At 40.6% G+C, this 22,743-nt stretch overlaps 1 protein-coding gene across 1 annotated transcript in view; it reads left to right on the plus strand.

Moving 5' to 3' along the window:
- Positions 1-22,743, plus strand: part of trpc7b (transient receptor potential cation channel, subfamily C, member 7b) — a 46,661-nt gene that overhangs the window by 12,551 nt on the left and 11,367 nt on the right. Inside the window, 5 exon segments of the mRNA XM_029441572.1 lie at positions 769-951; positions 4,316-4,480; positions 9,633-9,849; positions 11,358-11,591; positions 13,178-13,442. Of these exon segments, the coding sequence (XP_029297432.1) occupies positions 769-951; positions 4,316-4,480; positions 9,633-9,849; positions 11,358-11,591; positions 13,178-13,442 (1,064 nt within the window).

Genomic DNA, 22,743 nt, shown 5'->3' on the forward strand with positions numbered 1-22,743 from the left:
TTTAAAATGAGCAAAACAAAAGCAATGTGAATCCCTTATTTCAGCTTTTTAAGTGCATGCTGTTGTACTTATGGCTTTTTTTGGGAATGTAACAGAAATGTAATGTAAAATGTAATTATTTTCTAGGTGAGATTACTGTGACATTTAAAAATGTTGTTTTGTTTTTTAAATGTGCTTAGCTATTAAGATGAAGCAGGTCAATTGGACTCCTTCCATAAGCAAATATCATTTATAAAGATAAAAAATACCAAAAGTCAAGATGAGAAGTCATCAACCAAATCACAGTATCAACCTTTCAATGTGTCACACTCAAGCCATTTTATAATTGCTAATGAATGAATGAGTAAATGTCTTTATGAGGTTGACATTTCTCAAGCCATTACCCAAAAAAAGCATATACAGCTGAGGACTCTCACACAGAGCAGCAGGCACAATAAGCAGGACAATTATTTTCAAGCCTTAACTGGTAATGTTCAAGAGATTTAAAAATGACATGACAACACGACACACAAAGAGAGTTGTGTTGATAGTTTTATAAAGGTGAGAACATCTGAGGTGCAGGGTAGATGAAGAAATGATGAAAAATTCAAACAAATAGACAGTGAAAAAAAGCAAAACAGAGAATGTAATGAATCTTCCCTCTCATGCTGCTTACACTTATTCATTTGAAGAATGCTTCCTTAGTCTGAAACCTATTGTTGACATAAATTGTGTTTTAAGTCAAGTTTCTCTTCCCTTCTGTCCTTTATTCCATCTCTCCCCGAACAGAATGACTACCGTAAGTTGTCCATGCAGTGTAAGGACTTTGTGGTGGGTGTGTTGGACCTTTGTCGGAACACAGAGGAAGTGGAGGCCATACTGAACGGTGACGTGGACCTGTGCCCTCCAAGCCCGTACAACCGACCATGCCTCAGCCGTGTCATACTGGCCATCAAGTATGAAGTCAAAAAGGTAAGATGAACTAACAATAACTGAAGAATCAACCTTCTGCTATATGTAAAGCAACAGTGGTAGTTTGAGTTGCAGTCATCGTTAACGTTTCGTTCACATGCCATGAAACAAGACAACATGCAAAACATGAAATCTTGTTTCAAGAATCTATTCCTCTAGAACCATCGACACTGCAAATATCAATAACAAGATGGAGGAGCACGGTACAAACAATGCCATCTCAGTGTTCAATGGAGGACTCTGCAAATTTGAGAAGCAATCGGTTTTCTCCAGAAGTAGCGGTGCGTAAAATGAAAGCATGGACCCTCCCAGTCTCCCAATCCTCTGCCCCATCAACAACTGGAAACAAACATGTGTGGGGAAGCCTCTGAATGTGTTATGGAGGAAATGTGCAGCTTATGATATGAGTCTGGCGGTGATCTCTCCGTTGCGCTGAGAGCGTGCTGAAGATTGAGCGATACTGAATGCCTGAGAGCCTTACTTGCCGCATTATTTTGTGTTTCCATAAAATAAATAAAGACATATCTGCTGTGCTTCCCTGTGTGTGTAACAAGCAGTGTACGCGCATTGTGAACCCCCCCCCCCCTTTAAATAGTAGAAACATACTGCGCCATTGACTTTAGACCTGGTTTTTGTTGGTCAATAGCGCATGTGCTTTCTACTGCCTCAAGATAGGAATGCGCCAACAATACGCCTGACCACACTTCATTTTAAGACCAACACGCCCAAATACATCTGCCTGCTACACAACTTAGACGCTGGGCGTCTGAAATTGCCACTGTGCAACGCTTTGCGCCGAATGTAGGATAGCAACCTTAGTCTCTAACAAAGGTCAAGCTCCAAAACACTGGATCCTTCTTTCCCATAATGCATCTCAATAACGCCTCTTACACGACACTGCCTGCCTGATGAATGCCCTTTCAAACGCCATGCTCACAGATTGTGACACAGGCTGTCTGATATAAATGTCGTATATATTTGTCTTCAAGCTCGGGCAAGCCAAGATAACCCTGATGAAATTAATGTATTTATATATATAATCGTTATCGTTATTTTTTCAGACGTTGAGAAGCTCCTCAAAAGTAGGACTCTCCTTGACAAGATGTGACAGTGTTTTAAAAATAAAATAAAAATAAAAATGTGTGTGTGTGTGTAAATAAGCTAGTGTCCATCTGCCATACATACAGTTTGGGTGTGTTTTTTTGTGCGTGTGGCCTCGGAGGGCCCCATGTAAACAACGAACTGGCCTCTATTTCAGAAAGCTAATCTCAGCTGAGCCGAGGTGTTCTTACTAAATGTCATACAAAATGCCTTTTTCCCCATTTCCACATACTCTCCGTCTCTCACACACACACTCACACACACACACACACACACACACACACACACACACACACACACACACACACACACACACACACACACTTGGGATTTACCTGATAAGAGAACATGCAGCACATGAAGGTCAAACAGGCACATGTGTGTGTGTGTGTGTGTGTGTGTGTGTGTGTGTGTGTGTGTGTGTGTGTGTGTGTATGTGTGTGTGTGTGTGTGTGTGTGTGTGTGTGTTGGGCAGTACAGTGACTGTTCGAGCTGTGTGTTTATGCTGTACAAGCGAGCGTGACCAATACTCAGGGAGCTAATTACACAGGAGGCAGCGAGGGAGGGAGGGATAGATTGCCATGGCAACCAGGTGAAGCATGACTGTGTGTAATGCTTGTGGCCAGACGCAGGCAGGATTCATGCCATGGGTCATTGCATTGATAGATCAGTGGGAAACTATGTTAACTATGATTTAGTGTGCATAGGGGAGTTTTAATGGCCGATGGGAGCAGAGCATGACGAGCATCAGCTCAGGTAAATGCTCCCTGAATATGATGGTCAAGGCTGATTGGTGAAGGGGTGTAAAGGATTGATGGAAGGAGAAAACAAAGAGGCTAACAAAAATCAAGTGAGAGCAGGTTTGACCAGATGTAATCTGTTCTTCAGATCTTCAACTGGAAAACAATACACGCACACTGTTTGATTGCTACACTAGTTGACCTCCTATTGAGCATCGATTGCTCTGTTGTCCACATCCTTCCTGCAGCTGGAACAAAAACATCCATCTTCTCCTTCCTCAACAGACCAGTTGTGGCTTTCACTTCCTTTATTGGAGTAAAGTCAGCAACAGATGCTGAAATGCCAGACCGAGCCTTATCTAATAAAGCGAATATGCTTGAGTAATGTATGTAAACACTCAGTGCTTCATATTTGCTGCCTGCTTTTTTTTTTTGTTGCATACTGTATATTAAATTGATTTCAAAACCTGCTTGTTGACATTTTTTCCTTCCAAATAAAGCCAAGTGGCAGCCGTGACAAACGTGTCGTGAATAAAATATCTTGAATGTAATGATGACACAATAGATGTGCTCTAAATTGAAAAGCAGTCTGCACTCTCAGCTACTATTATCTTGACCACCAGAAGCCCTCCTCATGAATATAGTTTAGTTTTTAACCGTGATACATTTTCACACATAGCATTGATGCAATTGCACAAGCAAGCCAGTGTAGCATTGGTACTTCATACTGTACAGAAAGTAAATCAGTCAGTCTGCTGCTTTTGGCATTGAAATCCAAACAGGATGTTGGAGTGGGACATACAAAATGGATTGGATCATAAAAACAGTAACATTTAGAAGGAATACACCAGCCTGCCAGGAGACCACCTTCACTATCGGTTACCGTTTTATAAAAGACAACAATACAGTCAATGGTATCTCAGGAAAAGAAAAACTTGCATTTTCAAATGTAAAAAAACAAAAGAATGTAGTGGAAGAAGTGTTAATGTTGTTAATAACACTTTAAGAAAATAATAAAACCACGATTAAAAAATGCTCCATTAAAGTAAAAGTCATACATTCACAAATGTATAAGCTGCCAAATATGAGTATAAAACATAAAAGCACTATTGCAGAATGTCATATATAGATTATTGGATCATTATAGGGATGCATGAGCTTGTTAGCAGCAGTGAGTACGTTTGTGTGTATCGGGATAAGAATGTCAAATAAACCACATTCTTCCTCTTTGTGACTACTGGGCCATTTCAGTGTAGCTGCCAGTGTTGTCCCTGCACAATGTCCACTCATGGTGCTGATGCTGTAAATACTTTACAGACCCCTCAAGTCATCTACAACAAACAAAAAGAATTCCACATGTTTTATAAAGATGAAAAAGCTATGTTGTATTACTCCTCTGAGAACCCTAACCCTTTCCCTTTCTTTATTTCTCCTCTCTCACCTTCCCTGCCCTGTGTCCTCATCTCTTTTTCTTTTATTCCCTATTGATTTAAATGTATTGTCCCTCCCTCCTCTCTCTCCAGTTTGTGGCCCATCCCAACTGTCAGCAGCAGCTGCTGACTATCTGGTACGAGAACCTGCCCGGTCTGAGGCAGCAGTCCGCCTGGGTGAAGTGCTGGACGGTGCTGGGAGTCGCCGCAGGCCTGCCCTTCCTGGCTGTTGCCTACTGGATAATGCCATGTAGCAAGGTATGAACACACATGCGCACACACAAACAAGCCAAAGACACCAACTCCTCCCTCTCCCCTGACCTCCAGCATCCTACAAGCATCCCTGATTTGAAACAGAGTGTGTCACACACAACCAAGCTCACACAATCAACCCTGAAAAAACATGGGTGTGTTTTCAAACATTTATACATACCCCAGGTCTTAAGCGACGCAGCACTTATAACGCAGACACATAAAAAGTATTTTTTTGCCATTTCTAACATTTTTACAAGCACCTCGTTTTCATAACACTCTATGACAGTACATGGCAGCACACAAACAGACCTAGACAGCCTAAAGGGATAGCTTTTTTAAAGTGTGGTTTTATGAGGTACTTATCAATAGTCAGTGCATTACTTACAGTAGATGGCATTTGGCACATTTAGAGAAAAAGATAGAAGTATGGGCCCGGAGCAAAGCAATGTACTGCTGAGGGCAGGGGCAGCAGCAAAATGTATTTTAGCCCATTATATTTTTTATGTAGAAGCTTCATCATCCTCAGCTGTAAGGCTGAGCTGTGCTTTGAGTTATAATGCTAAATGCTATCAGTCTATTACAGTCCTGTTTCAGTGCCTATCAACATGCTAACATTAGCCTTACTAATATGAAAACAACTGCATAACATGTTGTCAGGATTTTTAACTCTGGACCAAAGTGTTGGACAAACAGACAAAATGACTAGCGTTGCTAAAAAAACATTACTGATTTACTGATTTAAAACGCACTGGACAATCACCATTTGATTATAGGGACCTGAGGGGCTCTTATCACATTTTGTAAATACTCCATCAAGCAAATTATAATCTGTAAAGTGACACGACAGCGAGCGGTTATGTAAATCTGCTCATTAACCTGGATTAACCTAATCCTTTACCTCATCATCGAATGATGTGTGTGTGTGTGTGTGTGTATGTGTGTGTGTGTGTGTGTGTGTGTGTGTGTGTGTGTGTGTGTTAAGGTAGGTTCAGAAACAGTATTGAGGATCTTAGAGTGGGTCCTGTTAGGTGTGACTGATGAATTAGTCATTCTGAAGATGAGAGAGAGAGAGCAGCGGCCTGTCAAGTGAGAGAGGATGGAGAGAAGTAACGCTGAGAGCAGCGACTTCTGATCACTGTGTCATGAAAACACCTGCGTATGTTAATTTGTGCACATGAGAGTATGATTACATTTGATTTTTAATCAACCCACAAACCGTTGAGCCTGTATGTCACAATGTGCCATTTTGTGACACAACAGAGAGAGCAGGAACATGTAGCAGGGTGGATAAATAACAAATGAATATAGCATGTAAATCACCTTTTAACTGTGTATTATTATTATTATTATTATTATTGTTATTATAAATACTTGATATACTTGAAAATAGACATCTCAGATGTTGAAAAGGATGGAAATATAAAAAACAATGAAATGAAACTAATAACAGAGATAAAATGAATGTTTGCTTATTAACAATGTCACTGTAGCACAACAAAAAGAATTAAATGGTTTTGACAATGAAATTGATAAATAGTTAATCGGAGTAATGCGTCAAGGCAGTCGCACGTTGCAGAGAGAAGGCTGATGTGTTTTTGATGATTGTATGTAGTGTGTCCCCCTAACGCTGACACTAATCATGTTCTAACGCTTTTCTCATCAATTGCTCATTTCTTACAACTCATAATGTTCTCCATTTAAGTGCACCACTACCATTACCAGAACCCCAAACCATATTACATTTCATATCAGTGGGTAGAGATGAAGACGATATTAATATTTGTGTTGCTTACAAATAATTAGTAACTCATCGAAGGCAGACAGAAAGAAAACCTATAATTGCTTTAGAAATCTCCTTCAAGAGAAACATATGAGATATGCTTTGGAGTTGATGGAAAACAGATGAGTATTTTGATATTGAATGTTTCTTTTTGATTGGAAAGGGTGAAAAAATGGGGAAAACATGCAGAGAGTGATGTGAATATTGAAAAGTGCACACAAGAACACATCAGCCCTCCCTGAGGGACAGAAAAGAGATAAAACATAAAATAAGCTTAAAAATCGAAAACAATGGTAAAACAATTGCCTGCGAGCGGCTGTCAGGTTCCCCTCCTCGGAGAACAAGCCTCATGCTTCTGTCAAGGAATAACTCTCCCTTAATAGTTGATTACATGTACACAGCACAGCAAACAGCTTCCATGTCACAACTTGCAGCATTTTTTTGTCGATAAAGTTTTCTGAATTAATTGCGATGTACTTTCACTAAAGTACTGTACTTAAATGCAAGTTTGAGTTACTTGTACTTTACTTGTGTATTTCCATGTTATTCTACTTTATACTTCTACTTCACTACATTTCAGAGAGAAATATTGTACTTTTTACTCCACTACATTTATGTGATATAGCGACAGTTACTAGATACTTTGCAAATCAAAGATTCTGCACACCCACAGGTGTTTTTAATTAGTGTGGCTGATTAGACCTCTTGTCATGTTGAAGTTGGGTGAAGCTGTGCTGGGAAGTACGTGGTTTAATCAAACTCTATGCACCAAGAATGATGATTGGGTAAGTTCCCCCGCCCTAACAGGTACAACAGAGTCCACAGAGGAGTGAGGCCGGTGTCAATCAAGCTCAGCTCTAATTAGGCAAACAAAAGAAAAAAACTGACTACAGAATAACTTTTTAAATCTAACGCATTGCTCTTGAATAAATGTCAAAACAGTATATTAGATCATTAGCATTTGCTCCATCCCAGCTAAAACATTATAATGCTGAGTCTCAGCAGTAGTAACAAACCAATCATATTTAATAATATAACACTGATTTAGAGTGAGACAATGTAGATATGTGTGAGGCAAATCTACTAAGTACAAACGCATACTAAACTCTTAAAACAGAAACTACGGGGGATGTAGTCCTAATTTTGAGACACACCAGGTCTTTATTTATGATAATTACACCAGCTATCACAATCAATTTAACAATGATACTGATGATTGCTGAATTTGATATAATAATAAACGCAGACATTTATAAATGCCACATGTCGCTCCCACACTCCCATATTAGCGAATCATTTTTTTTATTTAATTACAGTTCTGCAATCTGTCATCCGTTTAATTTGCTCTAAAAGAAAGAAAGAAAGAAAGAAAGAAAGAAAGAAAGAAAGAAAGAAAGAAAGACAAAGAAGGAAGAATTCATTCGCATATTATGACAACATTTCACCTAAATGTATAATAGGAGAAAATGATGAAGTGATGACATTTTATATTCAAAATGGTCAAAGGTCAACTTCAGTGAGACATCATAATGCTCTGCAAAAACACTTTTCTAACCATTTCAACACAATCACTCAAGAACAGACGGGGAGATTGTGGCCATGGCTTCACATTTGCTCAGGAAAATTAATTGGTGACTCTAATATCGGGTGCCCACCTTGAAACTGTGGTGTCAAGGGGCCTCACAATCTGTACAGCAAATGCCATCCTCTATCCTCAGACCCTCGACTCGGATGAGGAGGAACTCCCAGGCTTTGATCTTGTCCTTCATTGTTCTCTCTGCAATGAGCTGCTAATCTGCCACGGCTCATTGTAGACAGAGTGTGAAGGAGGAAGCATGTTTCTCACTGGAAATTAGCCACTAGAATCATACATGTCAATCAAAGATTGCAAGTAAATATTCTTTATTCGTCAATGGGATTGTGTATCTGTTTGTTGAGATAGAATAACAATGAGAGCACATACTCTTACCTAAACGTGTCATTTAATTACAAAGGGTTCATACAATATATCTACAGTATGACAGAAAGGTCTTTGTTCTTATCTAGATAATTCATTATTCAGACTGGATGCAGGTCTGCCCACGTATACGCCAGGCTTGCTTCTCCCAGGTGAAAAGATGTTAATGAATAATACAGCTGCTCCATCCTGGCCTTGTGATATTTCCATTTCTCACCAAACCTCTTATATTTAGTCTGCATGTGCATGCTGCCAACAACCACCATCTTATTGGAGGAGAGAAGTTCAGGTCTGCCACCATCATACTGATAAAAAGCAGGGGTTAAGTCCTCACACACAGCAGTAGGCCTGATCTAGGATGACCATCTCATTTAAGCGGAGGCGTGAAATGGATCAGCCTTATCAGCACAGAGGCAGAGCCGTCCCTGTGGCAGGAGGAGGTTTAGAGGAGGTTTTGCAGGGTTAAGATTCACCAGACAACCTCTTCCCACATGGTTGAGTAGTGTGTGTGGCATGGGGACAGTTATTGAACTTTATGTGTCACTGTGCATGCAGAGAGAAGCAATATCCTGTGGGTAGTTAATATTGAACACAGCAGGTTTAGAGAGTGGAAAATGTTGGCAGCTCAAATGTCTGTTTGAGGTTGGATGTGTCTGTGTGCGTGTGCGCGTGCATGCGTTTGTGTATCTTGGCATATTTTTGTGCAATAAGACAAGGGTCCCTCTGTGTGGTGGCATGTTTAACGCTCCTTGTGTAGACCACATTGCATTACTTTCTCCCCATATGGTGCATTTTCATAAATTCTGCTGGTTGTTTGGCATTTAGTTACTCTGGCATTAAGTTCCACATTCATGAATTACAACAGCTGCTGTTTGCCTGCTAAGATGGTTGTGTAGTGAAGCTTTTCAGATGTTGATCTCTGAGGGCCAACATCTCAGGAACTTTGCATGAAACATGAATGCTGATTTAACTCTGTAAATACAAACAGATGTTTTGTTTGGCTGCAATTTTACACTTGTGTAAATGCATGTATTTATATATATTTATATTAATACAACTCAAAGATCTACAGCCTGATTCCCAGACACAAAACAAATCTTTTTTTCAATCTTTATTTGGATTTGGTGGAGAGTGAATATCGTACATATTCCAGAAACTAAATGTTGTTCCGTGTCCTTGAATCTTTAAAGAGGAAACAAAATCCCTGAATCTACTTGGTTGATAATATGACAGTTATGTGTTCACAGCTTGTTGCGCTGCCCCCAATTGTGCACATATCTGTCAATGCATATTTACACAAACATTACTCATCTCTCTGTAACCTTCAGTCAGAAGTTGGTTAGTTAGTTAGTATTTGGAAACCACAGATACACAATGGAACATATCTCTTATTATATCCTCAACCTTCTCACTTCCAGCTTGGTCAGATCCTGCGAAGCCCCTTTATGAAGTTCGTGGCTCATGCCGTCTCCTTCACCATCTTCTTGGGTCTGCTGGTTGTTAACGCCTCCGACCGCTTTGAGGGTGTCAAGAACTTGCCCAATGAGACCATCACAGACCACCCACGACAGGTGTTCAGGGTCAAGACCACGCAGTTCTCCTGGACAGAGATGTTGATCATGAAGTGGGTGTTGGGTAAGTCGCCTTTTCACACACATGGTGCACACACTGGCAGGGTTTGAATTCTGCAAATAGATGTAAGATAGTCACAGTCGAGGCCGATTTTCCATCATGATAAGAAATAACTTTGATACAGCATATAAGAGAGTCGAGGCAAAACCTTTCCTAGTGGGTTTTCTTTGTCATTTAATTTAGTTTTTAATCAATATGGATGTACTTTATCAACATCAGAAGAGTTTATGGCAATGTTTCTACAAAGGTTTTTTGAAGTTTCAAGAAGTTTTTAATGCTGCTCCAAAGTAGTTTAGCAACAAGGCAACTCCTTCTCCATAAATTAATGGAAAGAGTCTGTGAACCTTTTGCCAAACTTTGATATGAGGCAGAATTAAAGATTATTGCAGCCCTATACCAACCAAGGGGATGAAAGCCAAGGTTATGGCAATACAAGTCATTCTCTTTTATCGTCCAAAGATCAAATACAAGTTTCCTGCTTGGATGCAGGGCAGGGAAGACTTGTTAAAACAGTGGCCATACTGAGTACCTACAATACCTGCAATACCTGCAATAAGCTGGAGGGACATTTTGGAGGTGGCTGAGAAAATATTTGAGGATTGGATGGCATCAGAGAAAAATGAAGGAAAGATGGGAGCTGTTGAGGCTGACGGGCGAAAGGGAAGGCAGGGGTGGAGTGTATGTAAGTCAAGCATGAAGAAACAAATAGACGGCGGTAACAGAAAGACAGAGACAAACTCAACAGATAAACAGCCTGTGGCAATATCTGTCAGACCTCAGCTGCTTCCCATCTGCTGATGTTCTTCCTTTCATCTACAAACACACACACACACACACACACACACACACACACACACACACACACACATACAATCTCATTATGTGAGCGCTTTCTGTATGTTGGTGCACATATGGTTCTGTTTTTATTTGTTTACGTGTAATGCCGTAATTTTCCTGTCCATCCATGTTTTGGCAGCAGGTGCTCGTGTGTACATTTCTGTGTGTGCGTATGTTTGTGTGTGCGTATGTTTGTGTGTGCGCAGTGGAGAGCTGGGTAATTGTAATTCCAGCAGCACCCTTTGAAGGCTGGGTAATTGTTACAGAGATGATACTGATCAGGGAGCCTTTTCAATAAGCAATTTTCTTCTTGTTTTGGTTCCAAATAGAGAATGACAGAGTGGTTGCTTTGGAGGAATTAGGTTTTCCACTTAGAGTGTGTGTGTGTGTGTGTGTGTGTGTGTGTGTGTGTGTGTGTGTGTGTGTGTGTGTGTGTGTGTGTGTGTGTGTGTGATTGTATGCACCTGAGCTATAAGTGGGGATCTCTGAATGGTAGAGTATAAATGATAAGCTTTGTTGTCAACATCTCTGTGTGTACATGTTTCTTTGTGAGAGTTAAATTAGCTTGTGTGTCTGTGAGAGCCTCTTCATTTATTTATTATCTACCTTATTTGTATTTCCCATCTTCCCAAGATACTATTCATGATGTGTATTTGTGTTTCCTCCTTCCTCAGGTATGATTTGGTCAGAGTGCAAGGAGATCTGGTGTGACGGGCCAAGAGAGTACCTCATGCACCTGTGGAACGTTCTGGACTTTGGCATGTTGTCCATCTTTGTGGCTTCCTTCACAGCACGCTTCATGGCGTTCCTCAAGGCGTCCAAAGCCCAGCAGTATGTGGACATGCACGTACCAGACGAAGACCTGAGCAACGCCTCGCTGCCTGAGGAAGTGGCCTACTTTACTTACGGTAAGCATTGCTCCAAACAAATATGATGAAAGGTTTTGAAGCTATCTTTTCTTTGTTTTCTTACGACAACTACACAATTATTTGTGTTTAATCTAAGTTTCTGCTCCAGTAAAATGTCACGCTGCTTCCCCTTTTATCTATCATACATTTTTCCCAGCAAAAGCCAATTTGACAGCACGTGAAATGTGAAAGCTTTCATGAGGTGCTTGAATCATTGTTGTGCTACATCTGTCACTGATAAGGTGATTCAGATTAGTGTTTGTGTAAAAATGTCATGAATAACTCAAAACCTGAGCTGGGACACTAGAAGATGGAGTGTATTTGTCATTTAGATAAAAATGTCATTGTTGCATGCAAGATGTTCACACATATTTGTGAACACATTTTCCTGTTTGATCCTCGGCAGCACACCACATTTGATTTGTGAATTCAATATACTCATAATAAAAAGTTATTTTGTGCAATGTCTTTATTATCAGAATGATAAGAGGGGCATTTGGATTAAAAAACTACCTTAGTCAATTATTCATACCTACCTTCCCTATTCCCTCCTTTCTTTGAAACATACTCCTGCCTGCGCTTTGGTCTATACGTCCACTTGATACATTTCAGATATTCAATTATAAAAACTTCAAGATCACAGAAATGCTACACTTTTAATCCACTTCCAGAACCAACATTTCTCTACAACATATTAAAACATGCCGCAGGCTGCAGGCTACTGGACTGAACACTTATTAGTGGCCTACTAAGGGATCCTTCATCAGTGCTGTCATCTGGTGGTCTGACTCTGTCATGACATGTATATTACTGCAGTGTCAGTTATTATGCCGATAAACTGTTTCCATATCTGCAATGAAAAGTTCCAACATTGTGTATAATACATGTTCTCCTTGTCCTAGATAAATATTGAAATGGGGTTTTTCTTTCTTTTACTTTATTTATCTCTCTCTCTCTCTGTGTCTTTACTTGATGCATGCCTCTTTTATCTAATTTCTCCACAAGCTCAATTATCCTCTCCGTCTTCTTGTCTGACCTTGCCTCTTGTGTTGCTCCTCCCCGTTGTCCTCGCTCTCCGTCCTTACTTCTCCTTGGGCACACTATCCCTTTATCCCCTCTCTTTGCTGTCCACCCGTCTCATACTCGCTGCCTTCCCTCCTCCCTCCTCCTCTTCTATCCTCACTAAATCCATCTCCTCACTCTGCCTTCTCCTCCATCAAAGCACATGTTCCTAAAAGCCAAGATTATGCTCTTTAGGAACATCTCTTGCAAACATTTAGATCCCACTGTAACCAGATGTTTGCTCTGTGCATACCAAGAAACAATCTGGTATCAGAACAATATTGAAATCCGAAAATGCAATTGTGGATGATTATTGTCGACTATAACTGTAATTTCAATATATCTTTTGGAGCTATACTAGCATACCTGATGCACCAGAAGTTATTCAGTGTGACCATGTTAGTTAGTTAGGAAAATCTGAAAATCAGACAATTACACGATGAATTGTCTGATTTAGATGCTCATTTAGATGTTGCATTAAGAGCTTACTCAGCCGCTTTTCTGTTTTAATTTTTCTCCTCCAGCAAGGAACAAGTGGCGCCCCTCAGACCCCCAGATCATCTCAGAAGGCCTGTACGCCATCGCTGTGGTGCTGAGCTTCTCGCGCATAGCCTACATCCTGCCAGCCAACGAGAGCTTCGGCCCTCTGCAGATCTCACTGGGGCGCACAGTCAAAGATATCTTCAAGTTCATGGTCATTTTCATCATGGTGTTCGTGGCCTTCATGATTGGCATGTTCAACCTGTACTCGTACTACCTGGGAGCCAAGTACAATCCCGCCTTCACCACGTGAGTTATGCCTGGCTGCAAGAGTGTGCCTGGCTGCAAGAGTGTGTGTGTGTGTGTGTGTGTGTGTGTGTGTGTGTGTGTGTGTAATGGTGGTTTGTGTTTACGTCTTCATGTCTGCGTCTTTTTTTAACTCTCTTACAAACATTTTCAAAAAGTAAAACACAGTGAAGCTTCATGATGGCCTTACTATGTTGATTTTATATCAGAATTGATTCCCAAAAAGAAAAAGAATTCATGTCAAAAGTGTCTGATCCAATGTTCCAGTCCAAGGCCATAGAACAAGGAATATAAATTGCATAGGTCACATGTCCTCCTTGAGGAGTTTGCTGGGTCCATTAAATCCACACTCCAGTGGCAGAGAACTTTAATCTACCTTCAGGCCTAATGCAGGCGATCAGGCAGTTTGATTAGATGGCCTGAGAATGGTGATTGGGATGGCTCTCTCACTAAAATCTCCAGCAAACATTTGAATTGTGGTTTTATTTTACAGCTTGGAAGCATATATCTGAGCTGTGGGAAATATGCATCAATATTGGTGTAATTAAATGCCTTGTTTTTGATTAAAAAAATCTGTATGTGACATGCAGTTAATGATGAGGTAAAACATCTTGGCCTATTGATTTTTTTAAATCCATTTCATTTTAGATCAGTATGGATGTGAAAGCATCAAAAAAGCAAGAAGAGTTTTTAGGTAGTGTATAAAGTTTTGGTGCCAGTTCAAAGGATTTAGTTTCTCTGAGGCATGAGAACTTTCCCATTGTTCAATAGACAGTGCCAGGGTACAGTCAGTGAGTTTTATCGACCAACTTGGATCTGAAGCAGAATTTAACACACCACTAACAGTGATATGATGGAGCCCATTGTACCAAATGAAAAAAGTTGGCCATCTGGCCTCACTGTCACTAGTGTCAAAGGAATGTTGACAATTGCCAAGGCCACCAGTGGGCTCCATGGACACCGGATGTCTCTGCCTCGGGCTCATTGGAAGCAGTCGTGTGTGGGAGATGCTAAGTGACATTCTGTGAAGCTCATTATGAATCCACCATGTTTTCACTCATTCAGCATTTAAGTGAACCATTTAAGAATAGGTTCAAGTCTTTTTTTATGCAATTTTCCCTTACCATATTACATTATTATAGTAGGAACAAATTCCAATCTGAAAGTCTTCCACTTGGAAAGGCGGCGATAAGAACCCTCAGTACACCTAAATGCACTTAACCTGCTTCATTTGTGCTTCATTTAACTTAATTATTAGGGACGTCCATTTCAGACGGTCAATTGCACATTTTAACTGAGGTGTCATTGTGCGCTTAAAGACAAATACAATGTCTTTAATATGTTGGTGTTTTTTTTTTACTAATAAACCCACGTCATCAACAAGAAATGTAAAGTGTTTTCTATAAATGTTACTGTAGCATTTTTACTGACATGTTGTTGTGTCAGATATCAACCTGCTTGTAAAACAACCAACCCCTCCAACATACACATCAATCTGAATATCACTGCTTCTGCTTCCTTCATTCATTTTACCTTATCCTCGTGTCAGCGTGCTCCTTCTTTCACACCAGCTACAAACAGAGTGATGGTTCACTGTCATAGTCTGATGTTTGTTAGAAAGCTCCATTTTGGGCTTCTGACAGAATATTTCATCAGTCTGTTTATCATCCTTCATCTCAAATGAAAACTCTGTCTGAGGTCTCTCCCTGTCACTTATCATAATTAATTTTCTCAGAGGAAGACATCCGCAGATTTAAACAGATGACATTACACCATTTCTGCTTTACAAGTTGGTCTGTAATTACATAGTCATATGCTGCTCTCTCTGTTTCACTAATCAGAGTGTAAACTATGTAATTGTAGTTGTTCATCCGGTACGATAAGTTTTACACTTCCTAGTTGCAAGACGCAAGTTGTTCCTTATATTTGCAAGTTTGGTATCGAGTCACTTCACTGGGTCAGAGCGATAGACGGGTTCAAAACCAATCTGTACATTTAGTGGAGCATGGTGTTTATGTTGTTTTGCATAATTTACCTTACATGTTTTTCATATCAGTGAAGAACACGTTGTGTGACTTGAATTCTTGTCCTCAGTTAGTTTTGTATTAACAGGCTTTCCAACCATGACAAACTGCCTCCAGGTGTGGACATATGTCTCCTCACAAGCATAAACCTTGTGCTGCTGGTTTGCTTGCTGTTGCTAGTTTAGAGTGCGACAGTAAACCACACGGTAGCTTCATGCACCACCTCAAGTGCTTGTATATGGACCAAGACCTGCCTTTTATAAAAAGAAATGTTGGTCCAGTTGTATGTCTTTAATCTAAGAATCCACAATAGAACCAAACTGAAGGCCCTGTCACACATATCTGTATGACAGAAACGTATGCTGGCGTATATGAAAACTTGTCAGAGTCCAAACACGTCCAACTTTTCATTGGATCGGAAAAGTGAACTTATACAGATAAGCATGTCTAACCTGTTGATATCGTATCACTTACTAATACAAAATGTATCAGACGAATGCCCAACAAATGCATAACGTATACAAAATATTGGCAACACGCTGGTGTACGTAGATATAAGGTAAGGTATAAGTAGTATTCGTTAAGAGCTCACTGTGTTACGCTGGGGTGCGTTGTTGAACGCTGATGTTTTGAGCATGTTCAAAATTACCGGACGTACCCGACGTGTGCTTCATAAGATATGCAGACGTTACGTGACGTTAGACATACGTGAATATTTACCTACGTAAATATAGTACGTGACAACGTTAGAGGTATGTTAGATAAAGGCTACGTCGGCTGATGGTGAATTTTTTTGATAACGAGTGGATAACCTATTCCTACCCTATGTTAAGATTATCCCTGACGATGGAGTAACTTATTAAACGTGTTTCTACAGTACAGCTAGCGTTCAGCTAGCATTTTGGGAGCTTATTGGGGTTTAAATATAGTATATAGGGTCCCTGTGAGTAGCTCATCCTCACTTCTTCACAGCACGTCTTGATGAATACATCAACCCAGCATCAGAGAACATGGAGGATGCTGAGAGGCTGCGACAAGAGTACATTCTAGCCGTTCTCCAGCATCAGCATGACGTGAACCAAGTGGCACTTTTCCAGCTCCGTTGGCCAGACGCTCTGATACGTTTTGTATAAGTAAGTGATACGCTATCAATAGGTTTGACATACGTATAATAATTTGATATGTATTCGTTATGTATACGTCAGCTACAACACCGCTGTGGAAAAGTTGGACGTATTTGGACAAATTCTGAGCTTTTCATATACGCCAGCATACGTTTCTGCCATACGGATATGTGTGACAGGGCCTTACTTAAAGGCTTAAATAAGATAAAGTCAGAATGACCTGGGAGTTTTGCCACCACTTTGTTGTTTTTTAGTTGTTTTGGCAAGCTCTGCAGTAATTGTGATTCGGTTCTCTTGTCAGACTTCACAGTGCCAAACTGCTCGCATATCCATCTGTCCGGCTGCCTGTTTTTCTTATCTGGTTATACACCTGTCTGTCCACCTGCCTGTGCTTGGGTATATATGTCCACTTGATACTGGGACATATCTCTTGAGCATGTGTGCAACTAAACGTAGTCTATAAACACTGTCCATTTTAGGACATTGTCGCCAGAGTGTAGTATATCACACACCTACAGCTCATGTGCTACATAAAAGTAGGGGTCAAATACCAGCTACAATAACAACACATGCCCGTCTATGTTATATTTTTGCAGCCTCAGCTGTTTTATTTAAATGCACCAGATGTTTATCCTCCATTATTCCGAGAACCTGTTAGGTATGTGAAGCCTGGGAGCTACCCTGCACCTCTGTGCTGTGCTTCTACAGTAGCTCCTCCGCTGAGCTGCAGCACGGGGGTCTTAGAGGCTGTGAGTTCTGCTTGGCTGCCCACGTGGAGCCAAAGATCCAGACAACGTGATGCACAGACAGACAGAGCAATGGCATGAGACAGAGTAAACTGACAGAAAGGCGGATAGACAGGTAGAAACAGGGACTAATGGAGTTGAAATGGACAGTCAGAAAGATTGCGGTCACAACCCGAGAGTCAGACGTAATGAAGACTTCTCAAAAAGCAAAGGACAAGTACAGAAAAGATCCCGGGGCCTGCAGATAGAAGTGTGTTATCATCACCATTACACAGTCATTTCCATCATGGGTGTACGATCCAGCTTTGTACATTGTCCCCTTATCACTTCTCTTCTCTGCTTTAGAGATCAATCAAGGCTGATTTAAAAAATCAGCATTAGCACAGCTGTGATAAAGGTCATCTTAACAACCTCTGACTGCATTTCCTAGTCAGAAATGCATTTTCAGAGTAGGGTTTGTTTTGGCAAGAAAATGTCCTTGCCTCGAAATGAGCCACACTCCGACAGTTTTTCAATTGCTCACTGAGCTGCATAGAGATGTTATAGTAAGACAGAAAGCCCCTTAAATTGCGTTGTTGTTGTTGTCAGTCTTGCCACCAGGGGTCAGTCTGGCGCTAAATCTCAACCTGTCTGTATAGTGGTTGACAGAGCAAAAGCGTGGATTAACTGTGCAAAGAGACAGTATTGAATTTATTTTTGTACTGTGTCTTTTCTTTTGGTGTCTAAATCTAATTAACCTTATTGTCCAATATGTTGGCTTTAAGTGTCTCATAGAGTTTGCAGTCTGTGATGCATTGTTGTGTCTCTTTTGTGTTTGTGCATGTTTATTTTTTATGCCAATTCAATTACTAGTGACTGCAGTGTGTTTGATATGACTGTTGATAATTTCCTATGTTGTGTGCAAATTGTGAATTCTCTAAAGAACAACGTCCCATCCATCTATTCTCTCTCTCTCACAGCAGAGAAAATGTGCCTGTGTGGCTCTAAGTGTATGTGTGTGTCTGTGTGTGTATGTGTGTGTGTGTGTGTGTGTGTGTGTGTGTGTGTGTGTGTGTGTGTGTGTGTGTGTGTGTGTGTGTGTGTGACTTTAGCTATCCGACAGGTTTGATGGAGGGCAGAAGAATAATCTGGTCTGATAGCTTTGATAGAGGAAAATGAGGAGGGAGCCAGATGTAGATATTAATGATACCCCAGGAGGGGCCACTCAAGCTGATTTGGTGGAGGGATGGATGTGAGGGGACAGACGGTGGGGTATGGTGGAGGAGTGAGGCGGAGGATATCACTCACTCACTCTCACACTTAGAACTCACTCACGCAAGCTAAAAGTTACACATTTATACACATACGTGCACAGCTGGATATGGCTTAATGAAGACTGAGCAGTAATAGCCACATATACCCAATCCCCAGAGGTGCTAAGACTCAAACAGCACACACCACATGGCCTTTGTTGAGTGCCCACGCATTGACGTGCAAATACACTTTGCAAGGGGCACACACATACGCACATTCTCTCTCTCTCTCTCTCACTATTAGTTTTTTGTTGCATATGCTATAACAGATGCTTATGTGGACATACAAACATTTACGTACTGATGAATTGACACACACGCTTATCAGGATTCTAATTTGGACAGCAGTGGACCTGTCTCTATGTTCTGGTCAACCATGCATGAAAACACGGCACAGAGAGACAGACAGGAAGGGAGAGGACAGGGGAGGAAAAGGCAGAAAAAAGGAGAGATGAATAAAACAGCAGTGTTTTGAAATCGTCAGAGGTGGAAGCTGTGCACATTTCTTGGCAGGGAAAAAGACATAGTGGAGTGTGAAGGACCTTGAAAATAATCTGAACAATGATTATACAGGTGCTGACGTGATACAGTGGATATAATACTGAATAAATGCAGTACAATCCCAGGAACAGCTAACAGCACTGCAACAAAGTAAGGAGATAAAGTCAATTGGGAGGAGGAGGAGGAAAAGGGAGGAGATGGAGGGAATGAGGGATGAAAAGAGAACCACAAGGAGAGATGAATATATACAGGGGAGGGTGTTTCTGGTTCGGCTGTTTGTTCAGGCAAAATGTGGGAGATCAGCCAGGATGCAGAGACAAAGGAGGAAAAACAAGGGAGAGAGAAGAAGAGATGAGAGAAGGTCATGCAGACAGAGGCTCAGCATAGATTTAGAAAGCACACGTTTTAACAGTAACCATTTGAAAAGGTAGGAAGAAATCAGAAAATAAATCGTATAGTGTTTACAGTACACAGATTCTGTCAGCTGTTTTTTTCCAGCTGTTAATTATTATTACTTTTCTCTTATATGTTCTATTTTATGTTATGTTGGTTAGAGCCATTAAGTTTATTTGGCAGCTCAGCCTTTTTTTCATACCAGTGCTACGATGCTTGTATTTGACATGAACTGAAAGACACTGAGACGTCATATCAGCTTAAAGACAAAGACAGAGCCATGCAAAGCAAAGGGAATGGAAAGAGGGCAGGGATGCAAACGGAAACAAAAGAGACGAGAGGAGTGGATAAGTGACAGCACATAGAAATGCAGAGATGAATGTGCTGGCTGGAATATGAAGGTTGAAGTGGAAGTGAAGACTGAGAGAAAGAAGAAAAACCAAAGAGTGTGAGTTGTTGAGTCTAAAGTGCAGGAAAGAGTTGGAGTCGAGGTGAGCAAAAGAAAGAATTGATCTGAATGCAAAGCAGAGGTGTCGTGCTCAGCCTTTACCAGTCAAGCACATCTGAATGAGGAGATGAGACACAATTACAATTAAGGCGAGACAGACAGAGAGAAGAGGCAGACACCAATAACAGAAAAAGAATGCATTCATGTGGTGTGACCAATATGGGCTTAATGCTCGGACCAGTAGCTTTAGAATTTGTGCCATTACAGTATTTTTCAATACATTCTTCTATAATCATGACAAATGATGTCAAGCATTCAATTTCCCTCTTCTGAAAGAGCACTGAGACCATCATGTGAAACTAAATCTTTGTATTGAAATACATACCTTTGGTTGAATCTCCGGAACATGGAGATCCCCCCACATGTGGTCATCACATAAAGAACTACAGAATTATTAATAACTCATATTAGTTATTTAAACAATGGGTCCCTTCTTTCAGACAAAGGTAGACATGAACATGCTTCTAATTTTCTTGTCTGCGACCATCAACTTTGTCGGGTGAAATGGCAATATCATTAGCAGATGTTATCAGCTGTAGCTTGCTAGCTAATAAAGCTAACGTTAGCTCCATGAGTTGGTTAAAAAGCCTCTCCCTGGCTACATTATGTTTCCAGCTAACTCCCAGTAAAAAGGCTCTTAAATATGCACACAACGGCTACATAAATTGATAATGTGCTAAATACTGAAGTCCAAGATAAAAAGTCAGCTTTCTCACAAGCCGAGGATCCATGTAAAAATAGATTAAAAAATAAAGACCTTTGTTGCATGTCAGGCCCCTCTCGCTCCCACATTACAGTCTGTGTCTCTACACTTTCAAATGACGAAAGAAATGCCCAAAATAATCGTCTTATCAATTGTTGCATTCTAGTGTCGAGCTTGTAAATTCAAGTATAAGTAAAAATGTAAGATCAGACTATTTCTTTCTAAATTAACCATGGTTGCTTAGCTTACATACTCGGAACAAGACAAAGTTGTAAGCATTTCATTTGGTAACACTCGGGTCATAATATCGCGGGTAACAGTTTTGGCTGGAGTTGCTGTAGTGTTTACCTCCCCAGGTCCGTGTATTTGTGGTTTTAGAAAGGCTAATAAAGACACCACCTACAAACTCACTGTGTATCGCCTCACTGTAGAATGCACACTGCTCCTAGCTGAGCTAAGATATGTTTGCTACTATTGCTTCTCGGGAGGTGTTTGACGAACAGCCTATCAACAGTTTAATTCATAAAATTGCAACAACAAGAAAGGTCTCTTCCCATCTTTTTTTCTAGAGGGCCATTCAGTGTGACACAATAGAAATCAGTCCAACACAATGGTTTGTGCTGCATATTTCTTTATTTATGTAAAATTAACTTGAAGACAACAGACTAACAGAGAGAAGGAAAATAAACAAAATTAATCCAATTTAAAAAAAGTTGATGCCATGCTTGATTCAGTATCAAAACACTTCTAATTGCTTTTCTTGTGGTGTTGTATTCCCATCTTAATAAGGTTTCTCTCACAACTTGCCTGAAGACACACACCAAAACAGCCTCCTTTTGCGTTGCTCTCTTTCCGCCTCATTTGTATCCCGCTGCCTGTCACACAAATATACACACACTCATAAACAGGCACACTTATGAGACACACGCATCAGTTTTTTGTTCAGTTCCTCTTTCTCTTTACCTCTTTTGTACCTCTATCAAAACACACACACACACACACACACACACACACACACACACACACACACACACAGACACTCAGGCAGGCATCTCTCGGGAGCAATATTCATTCATTCATTCATTAAAACCCGAGGTGGGCAAATCCCAACCCCTGCTGTCGCCATGATGACAGCTTCTTTGGCTAGAAAGTTAAACTCAATATAATATATAAAGACGTTTCATCTATAGTTGCCTGTCTGTCTCACTACTTGTAGAAGAGAAGAGGAAAAGCAGAGAAGAAGGCTGGGTGAATCCGTTCACAATGTCTACATTTACATTCGACCAATGTGAGAATATTTCTGCGGATAAAAGCTGTCGGGATGAAAGATGGAAAAGGCTTGAGATAAGGAGGAAGGGTGATGTGAAGAAAGATGGAAAAGCAATGGCAATGGGTATATAATGAGAAAATGTGAGGAAGAGATAAAGAAAACAAATGAGAGGCAGAGATGATAGCCAGAGAGAGGAACTTAAAGAGTAAAGCAAGAGAGACCGAGAGCATGTCTCTCGGGGGGGAGAGGTTGATTTGGGCCTGTTGGTGATTGGGTTTGGACTACTTCTGCAGAGCCGAGGTGACTCACCAGTCCCCAGCGCACAATGCTGTATATGGCAAGAGACAGCATGTGTGTGTGTGTGTGTGTGTGTGTGTGTGTGTGCGTGTGCGTGTGCGTGTGTGCATGTGAATTCGTTATGCTGCCTATTGGGAGCTGTCAATCCTAATAACAGATAATAACACTCTGTCCATCTCTGTCTCCAGATGCCCACTGTCCCTGCTGATTCACTGCCTGTTCTACAATGATGTTATAACACACGCACACACTCACACACACAGACTCACACAAGTTTGAAATTAAATAATCTCATTCTTACGTTGATAAAAAGAATCCCCCATTATCCAGAGCATGGAGCATCTCATACATCTCACTTACAGGTTATTGTATAATACACACGTGACTCGTACCTGAGCTGACATTAGCAAAAGACTCATTCAAATGTATCAATGTTGTTGATCTCC

This window comes from Cottoperca gobio, chromosome 10 (assembly GCF_900634415.1).
Source record: "Cottoperca gobio chromosome 10, fCotGob3.1, whole genome shotgun sequence".
NCBI lineage: Eukaryota > Metazoa > Chordata > Actinopteri > Perciformes > Bovichtidae > Cottoperca > Cottoperca gobio.